Source organism: Oncorhynchus clarkii, chromosome 17 (assembly GCF_045791955.1).
Source record: "Oncorhynchus clarkii lewisi isolate Uvic-CL-2024 chromosome 17, UVic_Ocla_1.0, whole genome shotgun sequence".
Taxonomy (NCBI): Eukaryota; Metazoa; Chordata; class Actinopteri; order Salmoniformes; family Salmonidae; genus Oncorhynchus; species Oncorhynchus clarkii.
Genome location: NC_092163.1, coordinates 3,676,678 through 3,701,677, shown reverse-complemented (window position 1 = coordinate 3,701,677; position 25,000 = coordinate 3,676,678). Strand labels below are relative to the sequence as shown.

Sequence of the window (25,000 nt, the reverse complement as noted above, 5' to 3'; positions counted from 1 at the left end):
AGGTGGAAGGACATTTAGTGTGACACCTCCATTTGACAGAGGGCATCTGTCTTTCCTCACCTCACAAGCACAGCAAGGACAGAGGAGCGAGAGAGAGAGAGAGAGAGGGAGAGGAGAGAGAGAGAGAGTGAGAGAGAGAGAGAGAGAGAGAGGGAGAGAGAGAGAGAGAGTGGGGAGAGAGAGAGAGAGAGACAGAGAGAGAGACAGAGAGAGAGACAGAGAGAGAGAGACAGAGAGAGAGACAGAGAGAGAGACAGAGAGAGAGACAGAGAGAGAGAGAGAGAGAGAGAGACAGAGAGAGAGACAGAGAGAGAGACAGAAAGAGAGAGAGCAGAGACAGACAGAGAGAGGGGGTGAGAGAGAGAGAGAGAGAGAGAGCAGAGGGGGGTGAGAGAGTTACAGCATCATGTTACAACAAATGGAAAGAGGAGGAGTCTAATTAATACTTATGAAATACTTCCAGTGCCTTCAGAAAGTATTCCAACCCCTTGACTTTTTCCACATGTTGTTGTGTTACAGCCTGTATTTGTAATAGATTACATTGAGATGTTGTGTTACAGCCTGTATTTAAACTAGATTACATTGAGATGTTGTGTTACTGGCCTACACATATTACCCCAAAATGTCAAAGTGGAATTATGTTTTTACAAATGTTTACAAATAATTTTTTTAAATGAAAAGCTGAATTGATTCAATAAGTATTCGACCCCTTTGTTATGAGCCTAAATAAGTTCAGGAGCAAAAATGTGCTGAACAAGTCACATAAGTTGCAAAGACTCACTCTGTGTGCAATAATAGTGTTTAACATGGGGCGGCAGGGTAGCCTAGTAGTTAGAGCGTTGGACTAGTAACTGGAAGGTTGCAAGTTCAAACCCCCGAGCTGACAAGGTACAAATCTGTCGTTATGCCCCTGAACAAGGCAGTTAACCCACTGTTCCTAGGCCGTCATTGAAAATAAGAATTTGTTCTTAACTGACTTGCCTAGTTAAATAAAGGTAAAAAAAAAAAAATGAATACCTCATCTCTGTACCCTACACATACAATTATCTCTAAGGTCGAGCAGTGAATTTCAACCACAAAGACCAGGGTTTTCCAATTTTTTGGTAGATGGCTAAAAAAAATAAAAAAGCAGACATTAAATATCCCTTTGAGCCTTGTGAAGTTATTAATTACACTTTGGATGGTGTATCAATTCACCCAGAGATACAGGCGTCCTTCCTAACTCAGTTGTCGGAGAGGAAGGAAACTGCTCAGGTATTTCACCATGAGGCCAATGGTGACTTTAAAACAGTTACAGAGTTTAAAAGCTGTGACAGGAGAAAAGTGAGGAGGGATCAACAACATTGTAGTTCCTCCACGGTGCTAATCTACATGACAGAGTGAATAGAAGGAAGCCTGAACAGAATCAAATATTTCAAAACATGCAGCCTGTTTGCAACAAGGCAAACTGCAACAAGGCAAACTGCAACAAGGCAAACTGCAACAAGGCAAACTGCAACAAGGCAAACTGCAACAAGGCAAACTGCAACAAGGTAAAACTGCAACAAGGCAAACTGCAACAAGGCAAACTGCAACAAGGCAAACTGCAACAAGGCTTGTGAGTAAACCTGCAAAAATATTGGCAAAGAAATTAACTTGATGTCCTGAATATAAAACATAATGTTGGGGGCAAATCCCACACAATACATAACTCAGTACCACTCTTCATATTTTCAAGCAGGCTGGATCATGTTATGGGTATGCTTGTCATCGGCAAGGACTAGGGTGTTTTTTAGGATAAAAATAAACGGAATAGAGCTAAGCACAGGCATATTCTTGTTCAGTCTGCTTTCCAACAGACACTGGGAGACAAATGGACCTTTCAGCAGGACAATAACCTGAAACACAAGGCCAAATCTACACTAGTGTTGCTTACCAAGGCGACATTGAATATTCCTGAGTAGCCTAGTTACAGTTTTGACTTAAATCTGCTTTTTTAAATCTAACAATGCCCATCAACCCGCTTGACAGAGCTTGAAGAATTTGAAAAAAATAATAATAATGTGTAAATATTGTACAATCCAGGTGTGTAAAGCAGTGAGAGTCTTGACCAGTCATTATGGGGTATTGTGTTGTGTGTAGATGTGTGAGAAAAAATAACATTGAATCCAAAATGTAGAATAAGTATGAGGGGTATGAAGGCACTGTATGTATTAACTAAGGTAGGATAACACTGTATGTATTAACTAAGGTAGGATAACACTGTATGTATTAACTAAGGTAGGATAACACTGTATGTATTAACTAAGGTAGGATAACACTGTATGTATTAACTAAGGTAGGATAACACTGTATGTATTAACTAAGGTAGGATAACACTGTATGTATTAACTAAGGTAGGATAACACTGTATGTATTAACTAAGGTAGGATAACACTGTATGTATTAACTAAGGTAGGATAACACTGTATGTATTAACTAAGGTAGGATAACACTGTATGTATTAACTAAGGTAGGATAACACTGTATGTATTAACTAAGGTAGGATAACACTGTATGTATTAACTAAGGTAGGATAACACTATATGTATTAACTAAGGTAGGATAACACTGTATGTATTAACTAAGGTAGGATAACACACACCCACAGTGTGATATATAGTAGGATAACACACACCCACACCCACAGTGTGATATGTAGTAGGATAACACACACCCACAGTGTGATATATAGTAGGATAACACACACCCACACCCACAGTGTGATATAAAGTAGCATAACACCCACAGTGTGATATATAATAGGATAACACCCACAGTGTGATATAAAGTAGGATAACACCCACAGTGTGATATAAAGTAAGGTTACACCCACAGTGTGATATAAAGGAATAAACACCCACAGTGTGATATAAAGTAGGATAACACCCACAGTATGATATAAAGTAGGATAACACCCACAGTGTGATATAAAGGAATAAACACCCACAGTGTGATATAAAGTAGGATAACACCCACAGGGTGTTATAAAGTAGGATAACACCCACAGTGTGATATATAGTAGGATAACACACACACACCCACAGTGTGATATAAAGTAGGATAACACCCACAGTGTGATATATAGTAGGATAACACCCACAGTGTGATATATAGTAGGATAACACCCACAGTGTGATATAAAGGAATAAACACCCACAGTGTGATATAAAGTAGGGTTACACCCACAGTGTGATATAAAGTAGGATAACACCCACAGTGTGTTATAAAGTAGGTTAACACCCACAGTGTGATATATAGTAGGCTAACACCCACAGTGTGATATATAGTAGGATAACACCCCAGTGTAATATAAAGTATGATAACACCCACAGTGTGATATAAAGTAGGATAACACCCACAGTGTGATATAAAGTAAGGTTACACCCACAGTGTGATATAAAGGAATAAACACCCACAGTGTGATATAAAGTAGGATAACACCCACAGTATGATATAAAGTAGGATAACACCCACAGTGTGATATAAAGGAATAAACACCCACAGTGTGATATAAAGTAGGATAACACCCACAGTGTGATATAAAGTAGAATAACACCCACAGTGTGATATAAAGGAATACACACCCTCAGTGTGATATATAGTAGGATAACAGTGTGTGTGTGTGTGTGTGTGTGCTGTGTGTGTGCGTGTTTGTGTGTGTGTGTGTGTGTGTGCTGTGTGTGTGTGCTGATCTTGTTGAAAGCCTGTTTCCTGTCTCCTAGTGTGTCATCTCCCTTTGGGCTCTAGGATCTAAAGTAGGCCACACACACACACACTAGAACAACCACCCTCCCCCAAAACCCACAAACACCCTCACCAGAACACCAGGATTCTACATAAAGTAACTCTTTGTCTCTTTAACTCTCTGTCTCTCCTCGCTCCTCTCCCTCTCCTCTCCTCCCTCCACCCCTCTCTTCCCCCTCCCTCCTCCTCCTCTCCCTCTCCTCCCTCCACCCCTCTCTTCCCCCTCCCTCCTCTCCCTCTCCTCTCCTCCCTCCACCCCTCTCTTCCCCCTCCCTCCTCCTCCTCTCCCTCTCCTCCCTCCACCCCTCTCTTCCCCCTCCCTCTTCCTCCTCTCCCTCTCCTCCCTCCACCCCTCTCTTCCCCCTCCCTCCTCTCCCTCTCCTCTCCTCCCTCCACCCCTCTCTTCCCCCTCCCTCCTCCTCCTCCTCCTCTCCCTCTCCTCTCCTCCCTCCACCCCTCTCTTCCCCCTCCCTCTTCCTCCTCCTCCTCTCCCTCTCCTCTCCTCCCTACACCCCTCTCTTCCCCCTCCCTCCTCTCCCTCTCCTCTCCTCCCTCCACCCCTCTCTTCCCCCTCCCTCCTCCACCTCCTCTCCCTCTCCTCTCCTCCCTCCACCCCTATCTTCCCCCTCCCTCCTCTCCCTCTCCCTCTCCTCTCCTCCCTCCACCCCTCTCTTCCCCCTCCCTACCTCCTCCTTACTTCTCTCTCCTCCTCCCCGCCGTCCTCCCTCTCCTCTCCTCCCTCCACCCCTCTCTTCCCCCTCCCTCCTCCACCTCCTCTCCCTCTCCTCTCCTCCCTCCACCCCTATCTTCCCCCTCCCTCCTCTCCCTCTCCCTCTCCTCTCCTCCCTCCACCCCTCTCTTCCCCCTCCCTACCTCCTCCTCACTTCTCTCTCCTCCTCCCCGCCGTCCTCCCTCTTCCCCCTCCCTCCTCCCCCTCTCTTCCCCCTCCCTACCTCCTCCTCACTTCTCTCTCCTCCTCCCCGCCGTCCTCCCTCTTCCCCCTCCCTCCTCCTCCTCACTTCTCTCTCCTCCTCCCCGCCGTCCTCCCTCTTCCCCCTCCCTCCTCCTCCCCCTCTCTTCCCCCTCCCTACCTCCTCCTCACTTCTCTCTCCTCCTCCCTGCCGTCCTCCCTCTTCCCCCTCTCATAGGTTATCAGATAGCGTACCGTCTGGATGCCGGCGACCCCATGCGGTTCACTACGGTGGAGGTGGGGTCGACCGCGCGTCAGTTTACAGTCAGCAGTTTGACCGGAGACCAGGCCTATGTGTTCAAGTTGACCGCTAGGACCTCTCAGGGATGGGGCAGAGCTCAGGAAGCTGTAGTTATCACCACCGAACGCAGAGGTAAGAGACGCACACCACAGTACACAGAGACATAGTACACAGAGACACAGTACACAGAGATACAGAGACACAGTACACAGAGACACAGTACACAAAGACACAGAGACACAAATACACAGTACACAAAGACACAATACACAGAGATACAGTACACAGAGATACAGTACACAGAGACACAGTACACAGAGACACAGAGACACAGTACACAAAGACACAGTACACAGAGACACAGAGACACAGTACAAAGAGACACAGAGACACAGTACACAGAGACACAGAGACACAGTACAAAGAGACACAGAGACACAGTACACAGAGACACAGACACAGTACACAGACACACAGCGACACAGAGACACAGTACAAAGAGACACAGAGACACAGTACACAGAGACACAGACACACAGAGACACAGTACACGGAGACACAGAGACAGAGACACAGTAGAGAGAGACACAGAGACACAGTACACAGAGACACAGTACACAGAGACACACACACCACAGTACACAGAGACACAGTACACAGAGACACACACACCACAGTACACAGAGACACAGTACACAGACACAAAGTCACAGAGACACAGTACACAGAGACACAGTACACAGAGACACAGTACACAGAGACACAGAGACACAGTACACAGAGACACAGTAAACAGCGACACCGTACACAGAGACACAGAGACACACACACCACAGTACACAGAGACACAGTACACAGAGACACAAAGTCACAGAGACACAAAGTCACAGAGACACAGTACACAGAGACACAGTACACAGAGACACAGTTCACATTATAAAGCATTACTCATAATAAACTGAGATACATTACTCATTATAAACTGAGATAGCTACATTACTACATTACTACATTACTCATAATAAACTGAGATACATTACTCATTATAAACTGAGATAGCACCTTGTTCTACCAACTGAGCTACATTACTCATTATAAACTGAGAGGGGAGAGGGGGAGAGGAGGAGAGAGGGGAGGGAGGGAGAGGGGTAGAGGAGGGAGAGGAGGAGAGAGGGGGAGGGAAGGAGAGGGGGAGAGGGGGAACAGATTAATGAAGTTGAGAGAGAATCAATGAGGATTTTATTACCAGTCAGATCGATAACGATCTGAAATTAAACAATTACACTGCTGTCCCCCCTGTCTCTCTGTGTGTGTGTGTGCGTGTGTGTGTGTGTGTGTGTGTGTGTGTGTGTGTGTGTGTGTGTGTGTGTGTGTGTGTGTGTGTGTGTGTGTGTGTGTGTGTGTGTGCGTGTCCACTTTTACCTGTGCCAATGGATTGGCACAGAGACGCGTGATTTGCTGAGCGACCACGGTGAACCTTTTAACAGTTCCTAATTGAATAACACACGTGTACACAACACTTTGGCATGAGTCTCTAATGAACACCAGGATCAATATGAACACCAGGACCAATATGAACACCAGGGCCAATATGAACACCAGGGCCACAATATGAACACCAGGACCAATATGAACACCAGGACCAATATGAACACCAGGATCAATATGAACACCAGGACCACAATATGAACACCAGGACCACAATATGAACACCAGGACCACAATATGAACACCAGGACCACAATATGAACACCAGGACCAATATGAACACCAGGACCAATATGAACACCAGGACCAATATGAACACCAGGACCACAATATGAACACCAGGACCACAATATGAACACCAGGACCAATATGAACACCAGGATCAATATGAACACCAGGATCAATATGAACACCAGGACCACAATATGAACACCAGGACCAATATGAACACCAGGATCAATATGAACACCAGGACCAATATGAACACCAGGACCACAATATGAACACCAGGACCAATATGAACACCAGGACCAATATGAACACCAGGACCACAATATGAACACCAGGACCACAATATGAACACCAGGACCACAATATGAACACCAGGACCAATATGAACACCAGGACCACAATATGAACACCAGGACCAATATGAACACCAGGACCACAATATGAACACCAGGACCAATATGAACACCAGGACCACAATATGAACACCAGGACCAATATGAACACCAGGACCACAATATGAACACCAGGACCAATATGAACACCAGGACCAATATGAACACCAGGATCAATATGAACACCAGGATCAATATGAACACCAGGACCAATATGAACACCAGGACCAATATGAACACCAGGACCAATATGAACACCAGGACCACAATATGAACACCAGGACCAACATGAACACCAATGAACACCAGGACCAATATGAACACCAGGACCAATATGAACACCAGGACCAATATGAACACCAGGACCACAATATGAACACCAGGACCACAATATGAACACCAGGACCAACATGAACACCAGGACCAATATGAACACCAGGAGCAATATGAACACCAGGACCAATATGAACACCAGGACCACAGTATGACCTATTCTTCAATGGCTGTGAGAAGTAGCTGGAAATTGGAGGGAACTGGAACACACTGTGGTACAAGTCGATACAGAGCATCCCAAACATGCTCAATGGGTGACATGTCTGGTGAGTCTGCAGGCCGTGGAAGAACTGGGACATTTTCAGCTTCCAGGAATTGTGTCCAGATCGTTCTGACATGGGGCCGTGCATTATCATGCTGAAACATGAGGTGATGGGGGCGGATGAATGGCACGACAATGGGCCTCAGGATTTCGTCACGGTATCTCTGTGCATTCAAATTGATAAAATGTCATTTTGTTCGTTGTCCGTAGCTTATGCCTGACCCATACCATAACCACACTGCTACCATGGGGCACTCTGTTCACAACTTTGACATCAGAAAACCGCTCGCCCACACAACGCCATACACGTGGTCTGTGGTTGTGAGGCCGGTTGGACGTACTGCCAAATTCTCTAAAATGACGTTGGAGGCGGCTTATGGTAGAGAAACTAACATTAAATTCTCTGACAACAGCTCTGGTGGACAGTCCTGTAGTCAGCAGGCCAGTTACACGCTCCCTCAAAACTTGAGACATCTGTGGCGTTGATTTCGTGTCATCTATCTATGACATCATCATGTGGTGTCGTGTCATCTATCTATGACATCATCTGTGGCGTTGTGTTGTGTCATCTTATCTATGACATCATCTGTGGCGTTGTGTTGTGTCATCTTATCTATGACATCATCTGTGGCGTTGAGTTGTGTCATCTTATCTATGACATCATCTGTGGCATTGTGTCTTCTATCTATGACATCATCTGTGGCGTTGTGTCATCTATCTATGCATACAATGCCACAGACTGGGTTCCCACAACTTCTAAGGAACCAAATGTGCCAGCTGGATACACAGTGATATGGTAACACACAAACACAAACAAGTGGTGTGACTCAAAGCTCTGTTTTTCCATGATACTACCAGCTGAACTGATAGAGTTCTGCTCTGTTGGGGGCTTAGACACAAGCTGAAGGATCAACGGACTATGGAGATCACTGAATAATACCTCTCTCTGTCTCTCAGTTCAATAGACTTCATTTACATGGCCAGTTAAATCTCTCTCCCTATTTCTGTCTCTGTCTCTGTCTCTCTCTCTCCCTATTTCTCTCTCTGTCTCTGTCTCTCTCTCTCTCCCTATTTCTCTCTCTGTCTCTGTCTCTCTCTCTCTCCCTATTTCTCTCTCTGTCTCTGTCTCTCTACCTCTCTCTCCCCCCTCCAGAGCGTCCCTCCCCCCCCAGGAAGTTGTCCGTCCCCCAGGGGGAGGTCCAATCTCGTAGGCTCCGCCTCCACTGGGTTGCCGGGATGACAGGCTCCTCCCCCCTACGGTACTACTGCCTGCAAACCAAAGAGCTTCCGACCGGAGACTGGACCAGTCACTCTGCTGATATACCACACAATTACACAGCCTGGACCGTAGAGAGGTAACCATGACCACCACAAAACAACTGAAACCAGGGCTACAAATAAACTTTTTTTTGTTATTGGTAGCACTGGTGCTCCTAACTGTCACTGGTGCTCCTAACTGTCACTGGTGCTCCTAACTGGCACTGGTGCTCCTAACTGGCACTGGTGCTCCTAACTGGCACTGGTGCTCCTAACTGTCACTGGTGCTCCTAACTGGCGCTGGTGCTCCTAATTAGCACTGGTGCTCCTAACTGGCACTGGTGCTCCTAATTGAGAGAGACCACCTCAGTAATTTCTGTCCCAAGATGGCATAGCAGTTCAAACGTATTTTTGTCCTCGTCTTGTCGTGTCCCATATATATATATATTTACAACTTTTTTTTTCACATACATTTTTAATTTTCCAAAAACTCATCTTCAGAACACTCTCCTGCAATCCGCTTCACCAATTTATATTTATATAAAAAAGTATTATTTATCTCAGATCTGTAATCCTCCGAAAGGCTAGCCAGAAATTAGCCAGAAGCTAGCCGGGAGCCAGCCAGAAGCTGGTCCAGAAGTTAGCTTCTTTACTGGCTAATCGTTAGTACTCAGCTAACCACGGTTTGTGGTCATCGGCTGTCCTTTGGCTCGAGAATCTATCGCCAGTTTTGTACGGCGCGGTGCAGCGCAGCGCGGCTCGGAACGGAACATACCGGACCAATTTTTCTCTCCATGTCCCTGGATTTCGGCCGCTGGCTCTGGACATCCATACCTGGATCTCACAGCTAGCTAGCTGCTATCCGTGTGACTATCGGCTTTCGTCGATTCCGGAGCTAACATCAATTGTTCCGGAGCTAGCCAGCTGAAGAGTTCCATCAATCGCTCCTGGGCTGCAGTCACCTATCCGGACCCGTTTTGCTGCCTACGCGGAGCCCCACCGGGCCTTCACAGTTGGACTGCCGACGTTGTTTACCCGAGGGAGTTGTCCGGCTGGCTCCTCCGGCGCGACGTTGCCTGGGCGCCTATCTGCGGCCTGCTAGCCGTTGGCTATCTTATCGGCTGCTATCTGAATAGACAATCGGACAATTTTTATTTTATTTTTATTTATTTATTTTTTCTTCTTGGGCCTCTATAACTATATCTATTGTTCTTATTTTTGTTGTTGTTGTGTGATTTGGATTCATCCCCTCTACCACACGGAAACCCACTAATCTACTGACGGAACGCAAGAGTTGGCTAATAACAGACCTCCATCCTATGCTAGCTTGCTCCTATGCTAGTTTGCTACCGATTTAGCTGTCTAAATCGCCGTGACCCCCAACCAACCTCTCCACTCACTGGACCCTTTTGATCACTCGACTAAGCATGCCTCTCCTTAATGTCAATATGCCTTGTCCATTGCTGTTCTGGTTAGTGTTTATTGGCTTATTTCACTGTAGAGCCTATAGTCCTGCTCATTATACCTTATCCAACCTATTAGTTCCACCACCCACACATGCAATGACATCTCCTGGTTTCAATGATGTTTCTAGAGACAATATCTCTCTCTTCATCACTCAATACCTAGGTTTACCTCCACTGTATTCACATCCTAGTTTACCTTTGTCTGGACATTATACCTTGATGCTATTTTATCGCCCCCAGAAACCTCCTTTTACTCTCTGTTCCAGACGTTCTAAACGACCAATTCTTATTGCTTTTAGCCGCACCCTTATTCTACTCCTACTCTGTTCCTCTGGCGATGTAGAGGTGAATCCAGGCCCTGCAGTGCCTAGCTCCACTCCTATTCCCCAGGCGCTCTCTTTTGACGACTTCTGTAACTGTAAAAGCCTTGGTTTCATGCATGTTAACATCAGAAGCCTCCTCCCTAAGTTTGTTTTATTCACTGCTTTAGCACACTCTGCCAACCCGGATGTTCTAGCTGTGTCTGAATCCTGGCTTAGGAAGACCACCAAAAATTCAGACATTTTAATTCCAAACTACAACATTTTCAGACAAGATAGAACTGCCAAAGGGGGCGGTGTTGCAATCTACTGCAAAGATAGCCTGCAGAGTTCTGTCCTACTATCCAGGTCTGTACCCAAACAATTTGAACTTCTACTTTTAAAAATCCACCTCTCTAAAAACAAGTCTCTCACCGTTGCCGCCTGCTATAGACCACCCTCTGCCCCCAGCTGTGCTCTGGACACCATATGTGAACTGATTGCCCCCCATCTATCTTCAGAGCTCGTGCTGCTAGGCGACCTAAACTGGAACATGCTTAACACCCCAGCCATCCTACAATCTAAACTTAATGCCCTCAACCTCACACAAATTATCAATGAACCTACCAGGTACCTCCCCAAAGCCTTAAACACGGGCACCCTCATAGATATCATCCTAACCAACTTGCCCTCTAAATACACCTCTGCTGTTTTCAACCAAGATCTCAGCGATCACTGCCTCATTGCCTGCATCCGTAATGGGTCAGCGGTCAAACGACCTCCACTCATCACTGTAAAACGCTCCCTGAAACACTTCAGCGAGCAGGCCTTTCTAATCGACCTGGCCGGGGTATCCTGGAAGGATATTGATCTCATCCCGTCAGTAGAGGATGCCTGGATATTTTTTTTAAATGCCTTCCTAACCATCTTAAATAAACATGCCCCATTCAAGAAATTTAGAACCAGGAACAGATATAGCCCTTGGTTCTCCCCAGACCTGACTGCCCTTAACCAACACAAAAACATCCTATGGCGTTCTGCATTAGCATCGAACAGCCCCCGTGATATGCAGCTGTTCAGGGAAGCTAGAAACCATTATACACAGGCAGTTAGAAAAGCCAAGGCTAGCTTTTTCAAGCAGAAATTTGCTTCCTGCAACACTAACTCAAAAAAGTTCTGGGACACTGTAAAGTCCATGGAGAATAAGAACACCTCCTCCCAGCTGCCCACTGCACTGAAGATAGGAAACACTGTCACCACTGATAAATCCACCATAATTGAGAATTTCAATAAGCATTTTTCTACGGCTGGCCATGCTTTCCACCTGGCTACTCCTACCCCAGTCAACAGCACTGCACCCCCCACAACAACTCGCCCAAGCCTTCCCCATTTCTCCATCTCCCAAATCTGCTCAGCTGATGTTCTGAATGAGCTGCAAAATCTGGACCCCTACAAATCAGCCGGGCTAGACAATCTGGACCCTTTCTTTCTAAAATTATCTGCCGAAATTGTTCTCACCCCTATTACTAGCCTGTTCAACCTCTCTTTCGTGTCGTCTGAGATTCCCAAAGATTGGAAAGCAGCTGCGGTCATCCCCCTCTTCAAAGGGGGTGACACTCTTGACCCAAACTGCTACAGACCTATATCTATCCTACCATGCCTTTCTAAGGTCTTCGAAAGCCAAGTCAACAAACAGATTACCGACCATTTCGAATCTCACCATACCTTCTCTGCTATGCAATCTGGTTTCAGAGCTGTTCATGGGTGCACCTCAGCCACGCTCAAGGTCCTAAATGATATCTTAACCGCCATCGATAAGAAACATTACTGTGCAGCCGTATTCATTGATCTGGCCAAGGCTTTCGACTCTGTCAATCACCACATCCTCATCGGCAGACTCGACAGCCTTGGTTTCTCAAATGATTGCCTCGCCTGGTTCACCAACTACTTCTCTGATAGAGTTCAGTGTGTCAAATCGGAGGGTCTGCTGTCCGGACCTCTGGCAGTCTCTATGGGGGTGCCACAGGGTTCAATTCTTGGACCAACTCTCTTCTCTGTATACATCAATGAGGTCGCTCTTGCTGCTGGTGAGTCTCTGATCCACCTCTACGCAGACGACACCATTCTGTATACTTCTGGCCCTTCTTTGGACACTGTGTTGACAACCCTCCAGGCAAGCTTCAATGCCATACAACTCTCCTTCCGTAGCCTCCAATTGCTCTTAAATACAAGTAAAACTAAATGCATGCTCTTCAACCGATCGCTACCTGTACCTACCCGTCTGTCCAACATTACTACTCTGGACGGCTCTGACTTAGAATACGTGGACAACTACAAATACTTAGGTGTCTGGTTAGATTGTAAACTCTCCTTCCAGACCCATATCAAACATCTCCAATCCAAAGTTAAATCTAGAATTGGCTTCCTATTTCGCAACAAAGCATCCTTCACTCATGCTGCCAAACACACCCTTGTAAAACTGACCATCCTACAAATCCTCGACTTTGGCGATGTCATTTACAAAATAGCCTCCAATACCCTACTCAACAAATTGGATGCAGTCTATCACAGTGCAATCCGCCCCATATACTACCCACCATTGCGACCTGTACGCTCTCGTTGGCTGGCCCTCGCTTCATACTCGTCGCCAAACCCACTGGCTCCATGTCATCTACAAGACCCTGCTAGGTAAAGTCCCCCCTTATCTCAGCTCGCTGGTCACCATTGCATCTCCCACCTGTAGCACACGCTCCAGCAGGTATATCTCTCTAGTCACCCCCAAAACCAATTCTTTCTTTGGCCGCCTCTCCTTCCAGTTCTCTGCTGCCAATGATTGGAACGAACTACAAAAATCTCTGAAACTGGAAACACTTATCTCCCTCACTAGCTTTAAGCACCAACTGTCAGAGTAGCTCACAGATTACTGCACCTGTACATAGCCCACCTATAATTTAGCCCAAACAACTACCTCTTTCCCTACTGTATTTAATTTATTTATTTATTTTGCTCCTTTGCACCCCATTATTTTAATTTCTACTTTGCACATTCTCCCATTGCAAATCTACCATTCCAGTGTTTTACTTGCTATATTGTATTTACTTTGCCACCATGGCCTTTTTTGCCTTTACCTCCCTTATCTCACCTCATTTGCTCACATCGTATATAGACGTGTTTATACTGTATTATTGACTGTATGTTTGTTTTACTCCATGTGTAACTCTGTGTCGTTGTATGTGTCGAACTGCTTTGCTTTATCTTGGCCAGGTCGCAATTGTAAATGAGAACTTGTTCTCAACTTGCCTACCTGGTTAAATAAAGGTGAAATAAATAAATACAAAAAATTGGCACTGGTGCTCCTAATTAGCACTGGTGCTCCTAATTAGCACTGGTGCTCCTAACTGGCACTGGTGCTCCTAACTGGCACTGGTGCTCCTAACTAGAGCTGGTGCTCCTAACTTTAAAAAATGTAGGTGCACAACATTAAGTTTAGGAGCACCAGAATATTTTGTATTTTTTTATTGATTGAGATATAGCATATATAGTCCCAGTCAGTATTGGATAGAATGCCTGCCTGTGGGGAAAACAACCTGTGGTTACCTAGGTTACCCCAAAGTAACAAAAAAAACGTTTTCAAACGCAATTTTCATGAATTACCAAACTACATTTAAGAGAAGTAGGACTTTTCAAAATTGTCTGTTCCACAGCATTCTCACTATGTCAAATTCTAGGGCTTCGCTCATGCCCTTTTTTATGACGGCGCTAGCAGAGAGTGAGTGCTAGCTAGCTACCGACCGGAACGTTACGCTAGCAGAGAGTGAGTGCTAGCTAGCTACCGACCGGAACATTACGCTAGCAGAGAGTGAGTGCTAGCTAGCTACCGACCGGAACGTTACGCTAGCAGAGAGTGAGTGCTAGCTAGCTACCGACCGGAACATTACGCTAGCAGTGAGTGAGTGCTGGCTAGTTACCGACCGGAACATTAAGCTAGCAGAGAGTGAGTGCTAGCTAGTTACCGACCGGAACATTACGCTAGCAGTGAGTGAGTGCTGGCTAGTTACCGACCGGAACATTACGCTAGCAGTGAGTGAGTGCTAGCTAGCTACCGACCAGAACGTTACGCTAGCAGAGAGTGAGTGCTAGCTAGCTACCGACCAGGAACGTTACGCTAGCAGTGAGTGAATGACCAAATCGGAAAGATGGATAGGAGCAAGTCCATGTCATGCTTTGTAGGTTAGCAGTAAAACCTTGAAATCAGCCCTTGCTTTAACAGGAAGCCAGTGTAGAGAGGCTAGCACTGGAGTAATATGATACATTTTTTGGTTCTAGTCAAGATTCTAGCAGCCGTGTTTAGCACTAACTGAAGTTTATTTAGTGCTTCATCCGGGTAGCCGGAAAGTAGAGCATTGCAGTAGTCTAACCTAGAAGTGACAAAAGCATGGATTAATTTTTCTGCACCATTTTTAGACAGAAAGTTTCTGATTTTTGCAATGTTACGTAGATGGAAAAAAGCTGTCCTTGAAACAGTCTTGATATGTTCGTAAAAAGAGAGATCAGGGTCCAGAGTAACGCCGAGGCCTTCACAGTTTTATTTGAGACTAATTGTCAGATTCAACAGAAGATCTTTTTGTTTCTTGGGACCTAAAAACCTCTCTGTTTTGTCTGAGTTTAAAAGTAGAAAATTGGCCGCCATCCACCACTTCCTTGAAATCAGCTGAAGCCATAACAGGAAGCCAGTGTAGAGAGGCTAGCACTGGAGTAATATAATCACATTTTTGGGCTCTAGTCAAGATTCTAGCAGCCGTGTTTAGCACTAACTGAAGTTTATTTAGTGCTTTATCCGGGTAGCCGGAAAGTAGAGCATTGCAGTAGTCTAACCTAACAAAAGCAAAAAGTTTCTGATTTTTGCAATGTTACGTAGATGGAAAAAGAGCTGTCCTTGAAACAGTCTTCATATGTTCGTCAAAAGAGAGATCAGGGTCCAGAGTAACGCCGAGGTCCTTCACAGTTGTATTTCAGATGACTGTACAACCATCAAGATTAATTGTCAGATCCAACTGAAGATCTCTTTGTTTCTTGGGACCTAGAACGAGTATCTCTGTTTTGTCCGGGTTTATAAGTAGAACATTTGCTACCATCCTTATGTCTGAAACACAGGCTTCCAGCGAGGGCAATTTTGGGGCTTCACCATGTTTCATCGAAATGTACAGCTCTGTGTCATCCACATTGCAGTGAAAGTTAACATTATGTTTTCGAATGACATCCCCAAGAGGTAAAATATATGGTGAAAACAATAGTGGTCCTAAAACGGAACCTTGAGGAACACCGAAATGTTACAGTTTATTTGTCAGAGGACAAACCATCCACAGAGACAAACTGATATCTTTCCGACAGGTAAGATCTAAACCAGGCCAGAACTTGTCCGTGTAGACCAATTTGGGTTTCCAATCTCTCCAAAAGAATGTGGTGATCCATGGTATCGATGGTATCAAAAGCAGCACTAAGGTCTAGGAGCACGAGGACAGATGCAGAGCCTCAGTCTGACACCATTAAAAGGTCATTAAAAGGTAATTTACCACCTGAAGTTGTGGCAGGTAGATAGAAAAAACAACTCAAAACTCTTACCAGCCAATACATTTATTTAATAACACACACACAAAAAAAAACTTGTTTCTCATTTATTTTCTCCAGGTTTCATTGTTTTTTCTCTAGGTTTTCACTGTAGAATATCTATATATATTTACCTTTTGGTAAAAGTACAGTAATCTCCATGGTAACCGTTGTTATAGAAAAACAACTAGATTGGATGTTCTAGTCTTGGTCTTCCATGTTTAAACCACATCAGGATCAACAGCCTGTGGAAGTGTAGTAGTTCTATCATTTCAGTTGTTGCACCTCAGAAGACTGATGTTTGGCTGGCTGTTTTTTTTCTGGAAACTTACCATGGAGATCGCTGTACTTTGTAGATGAGCCGACTTTGTAGTTTAACATTTTCATTTAGAAAGTTTTATGGGGAAAAGCCTTTAGACTGTTGCGGCATCGCTAACTGGTTTCACAAAGTGTTAGACACAGGCCGTTCCCATGCCGTTACGGCTTCAGAGACTTGCAGGAAATACAAATCATTGATGCGTTCTTTAATATTCTTTACATGTAGGCTTTGGATTGAAGGAATCTGCGCCGGCTGTTTCCTCCAGGCCTCTGAAACAACGGGGGGGAAGAGAGAGAGAGAGAGAGAGAGAGAGACAGAGAGAGAGAGAGAGAGAGACAGAGAGAGACACTGAGAGGGAGAGACACAGAGAGAGACAGAGAGAGGGACAGAGAGAGAGAGACACTGAGAGAAACACACAGAGAGAGACACAGAAAGAGACACAGACAAAGACAGAGACACAGAGTGATAGACACAGAGAGAGAGAGACACTGAGAGAAACAGAGAGAGAGACACACAGAAAGAGACACAGAGAGAGACACAGACAAAGACAGAGACACAGAGAGAGACACAGAGAGAGAGACACAGCGAGAGAGAGACACAGATAGAAGGAAATCATAAGATCTCTCTACCTCTCTCTCTACCTCTCTCTCTCTCTCTACCTCTCTCTCCACCCCCCCCTCTCTCTCTCCCTCTCTCTCTCTCTCTCTCTCTCTCTCTCTCTCTCTCTCTCTCTCTCTCTCCCTCTCTCTCTCTCTCTCTCTCTCTCTCTCTCTCTCTCCCTCTCTCTCTCCCCCTCTCTCTTTTTGCTGTTGTAGTTTATGTTGTTGATTGCTTCAGTTCACAGGGATTTAGACTACTCCAGATTACACACACTCAAACTCACACACACACACACATACACGTTATTTATCCCTAATGGTTGTTTTCATCGTAGTCCCCAGGCCCAGTGCTGCTGCCGTCCCACCCCCTCTGAGGCAGCTGTCTTTGATGTTGTATTCCTACGATACCCACAATTCCCCAGGAACACTTCCTGTCCCCCTCCACGGTCACATTACCATACAGTCACAACACAATCTCTCTCTCTCTCAATTAAAGTCAATTCAATTCAAGGGGCTTTATTGGCATGGGAAACATGTGTTAACATTGCCAAAGCAAGTGAAGTAGATAATAAACAAAATAATATACAAAAGTGAAATAAACAATAAAAAATGAACAGTAAACAGAACACTCACAGAAGTTCCAAAAGAATAAAGCCATTTCAAATGTCATATTATATATATACAGTGTTGTAACGATGTGCAAATAGTTAAAGTACAAAAGGGAAAATAAATAAACATCAATATGGGTTGTATTTACAATGGTGTTTGTTCTTCACTGGTTGACCTTTTCTTGTGGCAACAGGTCACAAATCTCACTGCTGTGATGCACGCTGTGGTATTTCACCCAGTAGATATCAAAATGTATCAAAATAGGATATGTTTACAATTTATTTCTGGGTCTGTGTAATCTGAGGGAAATATGTGTCACTAATATGGTCATACATTTGGCAGGAGGTTAGGAAGTGCAGCTCAGTTTCCACCACATTTTGTGGGCAGTGAGCACATAGCCTGTCTTCTCTTGAGAGCCATGTCTGCCCACGGTGACCTTTCTCAACAGCAAGGCTATGCTCATTGAGTCTGTACATAGTCAAAGCTTTCCTTAAGTTTGGGTCAGTCACAGTGATCAGGTATTCTGCCACTGTGTACTCTCTGTTTAGGGCCAAATAACATTCTAGTTTGCCCTGTTTTTTTGTTAATTCTTTCCAATGTGTCAAGTAATTATCTTTTTGTGTTCTCATGATTTGGTTGGGTCTAATTGTGTTGCTGTCCTGTGAACAGAGCCCCAGAACCAGCTTGATTAGGGGGCTCTTCTCCAGGTTCAACTCTCTCGCTCTCTCTCTCTCTCTCTATCTCTCTCTCTCTCGCTCTCTCTCTCGCTATCTCTCTCTCTCTCTCTCTCCTCTCTCTTGCTCTCTCTCGATCTCTCTCTCTCTCTCTCTCTCTCTCTCTCTCTCTCTTGCTCTCTCGCTCTCTCTCTCTCTCTCTCTCTCTCTCTGCTCTCTCTCTCTCTCTCTCTCTCTCTCTCTCTCTCTCTCTCTCTCTCTCCTCTCTGTCTCTGTCTCTCTGTCTCTGTCTCTGTCTCTCTCTCTCTCTCTGTCTTTCTGGTTGGGCCCTAGCCAGGCCATCTATACCATCTACTGCATCTTGCCGCTCGACCATCGCTCATCCATATATTTATATATATATTATATATATATATTCTTATTCCATCCCTTTAGGTTTGTGTATATTGGGTAGTTGTTGTGGAATTGTTAGATTACTTGTTAGATATTACTGCACTGTCGGAACTAGAGGCACAAGCATTTCGCTACACTCGCATTAACATCTGCTAACCATGTGTACGTGACCAATACAATTGGATTTGATTTGATTGATAGACCTGACTCCCGCTACTACAGGAGAATATTCTATGTGACTGTTAAGTGTGTTTATGTGTTTTACAGACTGAAACCCTTCACGTTGTACAAGCTGAGGATGCTGGCAACCAACGATGTAGGAGACAGCAACTACAGCAAAGAGACGGAGACTGTTATCACACTACAGGATGGTAGGAGACAGGAGGGAGGGAGGGAGGGAGGGAGGGGAGGGAGGGAGGGAGGGAGGGAGGGAGGGGAGGGAGGGAGGGAGGGAGGGAGGGAGGGAGGGAGGGAGGGAGGGAGGGAGGGAGGGAGGGAGGGAGGGAGGGAGGGAGGGAAGAAAATTACTCTGTTTTATATTGTCCAAATTAAGATTTTTCCATTTTCTTTCCATCTCTCCATCCGTCCATATCTCCATCTGTCCATATCCCCATCTCCATCTCTCCATCTCTCTATCTCTCCATCTCTCTCCATCTCTCCATCTTTCTCCATCTCTCTCCATCTCTCCATCTCTCCATCTCTCCATCTGTCCATCTCTCTCCCTCTGTCTAGTTCCTGAGGAGGCTCCAGTGATAGTATCAGTTAAACCCTCTACTACTACCTCTGTTCTGGTGCAGTGGCAGGTACACACACACCTCGCAAAACACACACACACACACACACACACACACACACACACACACACACACACACACACACACACACACACACACACCTCGCGAAACACATACCTCGCAAAACACTCACACACACACAACACACTAAACACATCCAGATCGCTCAAGATTGACTTTGAAATTGGACATCTGTCGGGAACTGGGAAACGCATTCAACACCGGCCACTAGGGGGAGTGAGCGTTTGTTTGGAGCAACTTGGAACTTTGACCTTTGAATAAAAGGGAGATATATATATCTCCAGCTTCAGTGATTTTTGTAATCCTGGCAGCAGAGAACTGGAAGGAAAGGAGGCCAAAGGGGGTGTTGGCTTTGGGGATGACCAGTGAAATATACCTGCTGGAGCGTGTGCTATGGGTGGGTGTTGCTATGGTGACCAGTGAGCTGAAATAAGGTGGGGCTTTACCTAGCATAGACTTGTAGATAACCTGTAGCCAGTGGGTTTGGCGACGAATATGTAGCGAGGGCCAGCCAACGAGACCCCACAGGTCACAGTGGTGGGTAGTATATGGGGCTTTGGTGACAAAATGGATGGCACTGTGATAGACTACATCCAGTTTGCTGAGTAGAGTGTTGGAGGCTATTTTGTAAGTGTCTTTGTAAATCGCCAAAGTCAAGGATTGGTAGGATAGTCAGTTTTATGAGAGTATGTTTGGCAGCATGAGTGAAGAAAGCTTTGTTGCGGAATAGGAGGCCGATTCTAGATTTAATTTTGGATTGGAGATGCTTAATGTGAGTCTGGAAGGACAGTTTACAGTCTATTCTAAGTCAGAACCGTCCAGACTAGTGATGCTAGTCGGGTGGGCGGGTGCGGGCAGCGAACGGTTAAAGAGCATGCATTTGGTTTTACTAGCATTTTAAAGCAGTTGTAGGCCACGGAAGGAGAGTTGTATGGGATTGAAGCTCATTTGGAGGTTTGTTAACACAGTGTCGAAAGAAGGGCCAGAAGTATACAGAATGGTGTCGTCTGCGTAGAGGTGGATCAGAGACTCACCAGCAGCAAGAGCGACCTCATTGATGTATACAGAGCAAAGAGTCGGCCTGAGAATTGAACCCTGTGGCACAACCCATAGAGACTGCCAGAGGTCCGGACAACAGGCCCTCCGATTTGACACACTGAACTCTATCAGAGTAGTTGGTGAACCAGGCGAGGCAATCATTTGAGAAACCAAGGCTGTTGTGTCTGCCAATAAGAATACGGTGATTGACAGAGTCGAAAGCCTTGGCCAAGTCGATGAAGCCGGCTGCACAGTACTGCACAGTACTGTCTTTTATCGATGGCGGTTATGATATTGTTTAGGACCTTGAGCATGGCTGAGGTGCACCCATGACCAGCTAGGAAACCAGATTGCATAGTGGAGAAGGTATGGTGGGATTCAAACTGGTCGGTGATCTGTTTGTTAACTTGGTTTTAGAAGATTTTAGAAAGGCAGGGCAGGATGGATATAGGTCTGTAGCAGTTTGGGTCAAGAGTGTCCCCCCCTTTGAAGAGGGGGATGACTGCGGCTTTCCAATCTTTGGGGATCTCAGACGATACAAAAGAGAGGTTGAACAGGCTAGTAATAGGGGTTGCAACAATTTCAGTGGATAATTTTAGAAAGAGAGGGTTCAGATTGTCTAGTCCTGCTGATTTGTAGGGATCCAGTTTTGGGACTTTACAGAGTCCCTAAACATTTTGGAATTAGGGCTACAGGATGCAGATTTCTGTTTGAAAAAGCTAGCCTTAGCTTTCCTAACTGACTGTGTATATTGGTTCCTGACTTCCCTGAAAAGTTGCATATCGCAGGGGCTGTTTGATGCTAATGCAGAACGCCGCAGGATGTTTTTGTGCTGGTCAAGGGCAGTCAAGTGAACAACGGGCTATATCTGTTCTTAGTTCTACATTTTTTGAATGGGGCATGCTTATTTAAGATGGTGAGGAAATTACTTTTAAAGAGCAGGCACCCTCGACTGACGGGATTTGGTCAATATCCTTCCAGGATACCCGGGCCAGGTCGATTAGAAAGGCCTGCTCGCTGAAGTGTTTTAGGGAGCGTTTAACAGTGATGAGGGGTGGTCGTTTGACCACGGACGCAGGCAATGAGGCAGTGATTGCTGAGATCCTGGTTGAAGACAGCAGAGGTGTATTTAGAGGGCAAGTTGGTCAGGATGATATCTATGAGGGTGCCCATGGTTATGGATTTAGGGTTGTACCTGGTAAATTCCTTGATCATTTGTGTGAGATTGAGGGCATCTAGCTTAGATTGTAGGACGGCCGAGGTGTTAAGCATATCCCAGTTTTGGTCACCTAACAGTACGAACTCTGAAGATAGATCTGGGGCAATCAATTCACATATGGTGTCCAGGGCACAGCTGGGGGTTGAGGGGGGTCTATAACAAGCGGCAACGGTGAGAGACTTGTTTCTGGAAAAGTGGATTTTTAGAAGTAGAAGCTCAATTTGTTTGGGTACAGATCTGCATAGTGTGACAGAATGTCATGATTTTTGGTGGCCTTCCTAAACCAGGATTCAGACACGTCTTGGACATCAGGCTTGGCAGAGTGTGATAAAGCATTGAATAAAACAAACTTACGGAGGAGGCTTCTGATGTTAACATTCATGAAACCAAGGCTTTTACAGTTACAGAAGTCAAGCCTTTACAGTTTACACAACAAATGAGAGCGCCTGGGGAATGGGAGTGGTGCTGGGGGCTGCAGGGCCTGGGGAATGGGAGTGGTGCTGGGGGCTGCAGGGCCTGGGGAATGGGAGTGGTGCTGGGGGCTGCAGGGCCTGGGGAATGGGAGTGGTGCTGGGGGCTACAGGGCCTGGGGAATGGGAGTGATGCTGGGGGCTGCAGGGCCTGGATTCACCTCTACATCACCAGAGAAACAGAGGAGGAGTAGAATAAGGGTACGACTAAAGGCTATAAGAACTGGTCGTCTAGTGCGTTGGGGACAGAGAATAAAAGGAGCAGATTTCTGGGTGTGGTAGAATAGATTCAAGGAATAATGTACAGACAAGGGTATGGTAGGATGTGAGTACAGTGGAGGTAAACCTAGGCATTGAGTGACGATGAGAGCGGTTGTGTCTCTGGAGGCACCAGTTAACCCAGGTGAGGTCACTGCATGTGTGGGGGTGAGACAAAAGAGCTATCTAAGGCATGTTGGGCAGGGCTGGGGGCTCTACAGTGAAATAACACAATAGTAACTAACCTAAACAGCAGTAGACAAGGCATATTGACATTAGGGAGAGGCATGTAGGGCAGGGCTGGGGGCTCTACAGTGAAATAAGACAATAGTAACCAACCTAAACAGCAGTAGACAAGGCATATTGACATTAGGAAGAGGCATGTGTAGCCCAGTGATCATAGGGTCCAAAGAGCAGCAATAGGTGAGTCAGGTAGCCGTTCGGTAGTCGCTACTACGCTAGGCAAGCGGGAGACACTGCGTTCAGAAAGCTAGCGGGCCGGGGCTAGCAGATGGGTCTTCGGCGATATCACAACGGAAAAGCCTGTTGAAACCACCTTGGGCGATTACGTCGTCAGAACAGTCGTGAATGATCGGTGGGGCTCCATGTCGACAATAAAGGGTCCAGGCCAATTGGCAAAAGAGGTATTGTAGCCCAATAATTAGCTGGTAGACCTCTTCGGCTAGCCGGGAGATGGGGCTAGCTCGAGGCTAGCTCAAGGCTAACTGGTGCTTGCTTCGGGACAGAGACGTTAGCCAGGAGTAGCCACTCAGATTGCAGCTAGCTAGCTGCGATGATCCGGTGTAATGGTCCAGAGCTTGCGGTAGGAATCCGCTGATGTGGTAGAGAAAAAGCAGTCTGATATGCTCTGGGTTAATATTGCGCTGTGCAGACTGGCAGGTTTTGACCGAGCTGAAGCTGGCTGGTGTCCGACTTAACGGTGAAGACCGCTAGCAGCGGCTAACTGACTAGTAGCTAGTTAGCTGGCTAGCTCCTGATGGGGGTTCTGGTTCTAAAGTATAAAAATAGCAGATCCGTTCCACATTGGGTGAGGCGGATTGCAGGAAAGTTAATTCAGTCCGTAGATGGAAAGAGAGATTTAAAATATATACGAGAAAAAAAAAACAGAGGAAAACGATTATCACGACGGTACAAGACAAACACACGTCTGATTGCTACGCCATCTTGGAAACGTTTTACATCACACACACACCTGAATAACTGTGATGGTTCAGATGTTATTATGTGATATAAATTCTAACCGGTTGTTTACTCTAGCGTCCCAGTGAGGAGAGCGTTAACGGGGTGCTGGTTGGCTACCGGCTGTACTACCGGGAACTCCCGGTAAACTCCACCCCTAGTACGGTACCCCTGGAAGACATGGCCAACAACACCACCACACGTGGTGACATCACTGGTAATCATTAATTATGCTGTAGTGACATCATTCATTATGCTGTAGTGACATCACTGGTAATCATTCATTATGCTGTAGTGACATCACTGGTAATCATTCATTATGCTGTAGTGACATCACTGGTAATCATTCATTATGCTGTAGTGACATCACTGGTAATCATTCATTATTATTAGTTTTACATTTTACAATAATTATTTTTGATCATGAAGAATAAAACATCTAATATATAATCTCTCTCCATCGCTCCCTCTCTCTCTCTCTCTCTCCCTCTGTCTGTCTCTCTGTCTGTCTCTCTCTCTCTCCCTCTGTCTCTCTCTCCCTCTCTCCCTCTGTCTGTCTCTCTCCATCTCCCTCTCTGTCTCTCTCTCTCTCTCTCTCTCTCTCTCTGTCTCTCTCTCTGTCTGTCTCTCTCCATCTCCCTCTCTGTCTCTCTCTCTCTGTCTGTCTCTCTCCATCTCCCTCTCTGTCTCTCTCTCCATCCCTCCATCTCTCTCTCCCTCTCTCCCTCTGTCTGTCTCTCTCCCTCTCTCTCTCTCTCTCCCTCTCCATCCCTCCATCTCTCTCTCTCTCTCTCTCTCTCTCTCTCCCTCTGTCTGTCTCTCTCCATCTCCCTCTCTGTCTCTCTCTCAGCTCTGACCAGCTTTAAGACAGTGAGCAGTGCTTCCTTAACAGAATTTGAGTTAACGCGTAAGTTTTAGAACACACACACACAAACACACACACACACACACACACACACACACACACACACACACACACACACACACACACACACACACACACACACACACACACACACACACACATACACACACACACACACACACACAAACACACACACATACACACACACACACACACACACAAACACACAC

General features: G+C 45.7%; 1 protein-coding gene across 1 annotated transcript in view; it reads left to right on the top strand.

The window, feature by feature from the left end:
* LOC139370043 (protein sidekick-1-like) overlaps positions 1–25,000 on the top strand; it is a 365,245-nt gene that overhangs the window by 307,536 nt on the left and 32,709 nt on the right. The window contains exons 30-35 of the mRNA XM_071109345.1: positions 4,914–5,108; positions 8,836–9,037; positions 19,173–19,276; positions 19,638–19,708; positions 23,984–24,122; positions 24,756–24,812. Of these exons, the coding sequence (XP_070965446.1) occupies positions 4,914–5,108; positions 8,836–9,037; positions 19,173–19,276; positions 19,638–19,708; positions 23,984–24,122; positions 24,756–24,812 (768 nt within the window). The remainder of the gene's footprint in view (positions 1–4,913; positions 5,109–8,835; positions 9,038–19,172; positions 19,277–19,637; positions 19,709–23,983; positions 24,123–24,755; positions 24,813–25,000) is intronic.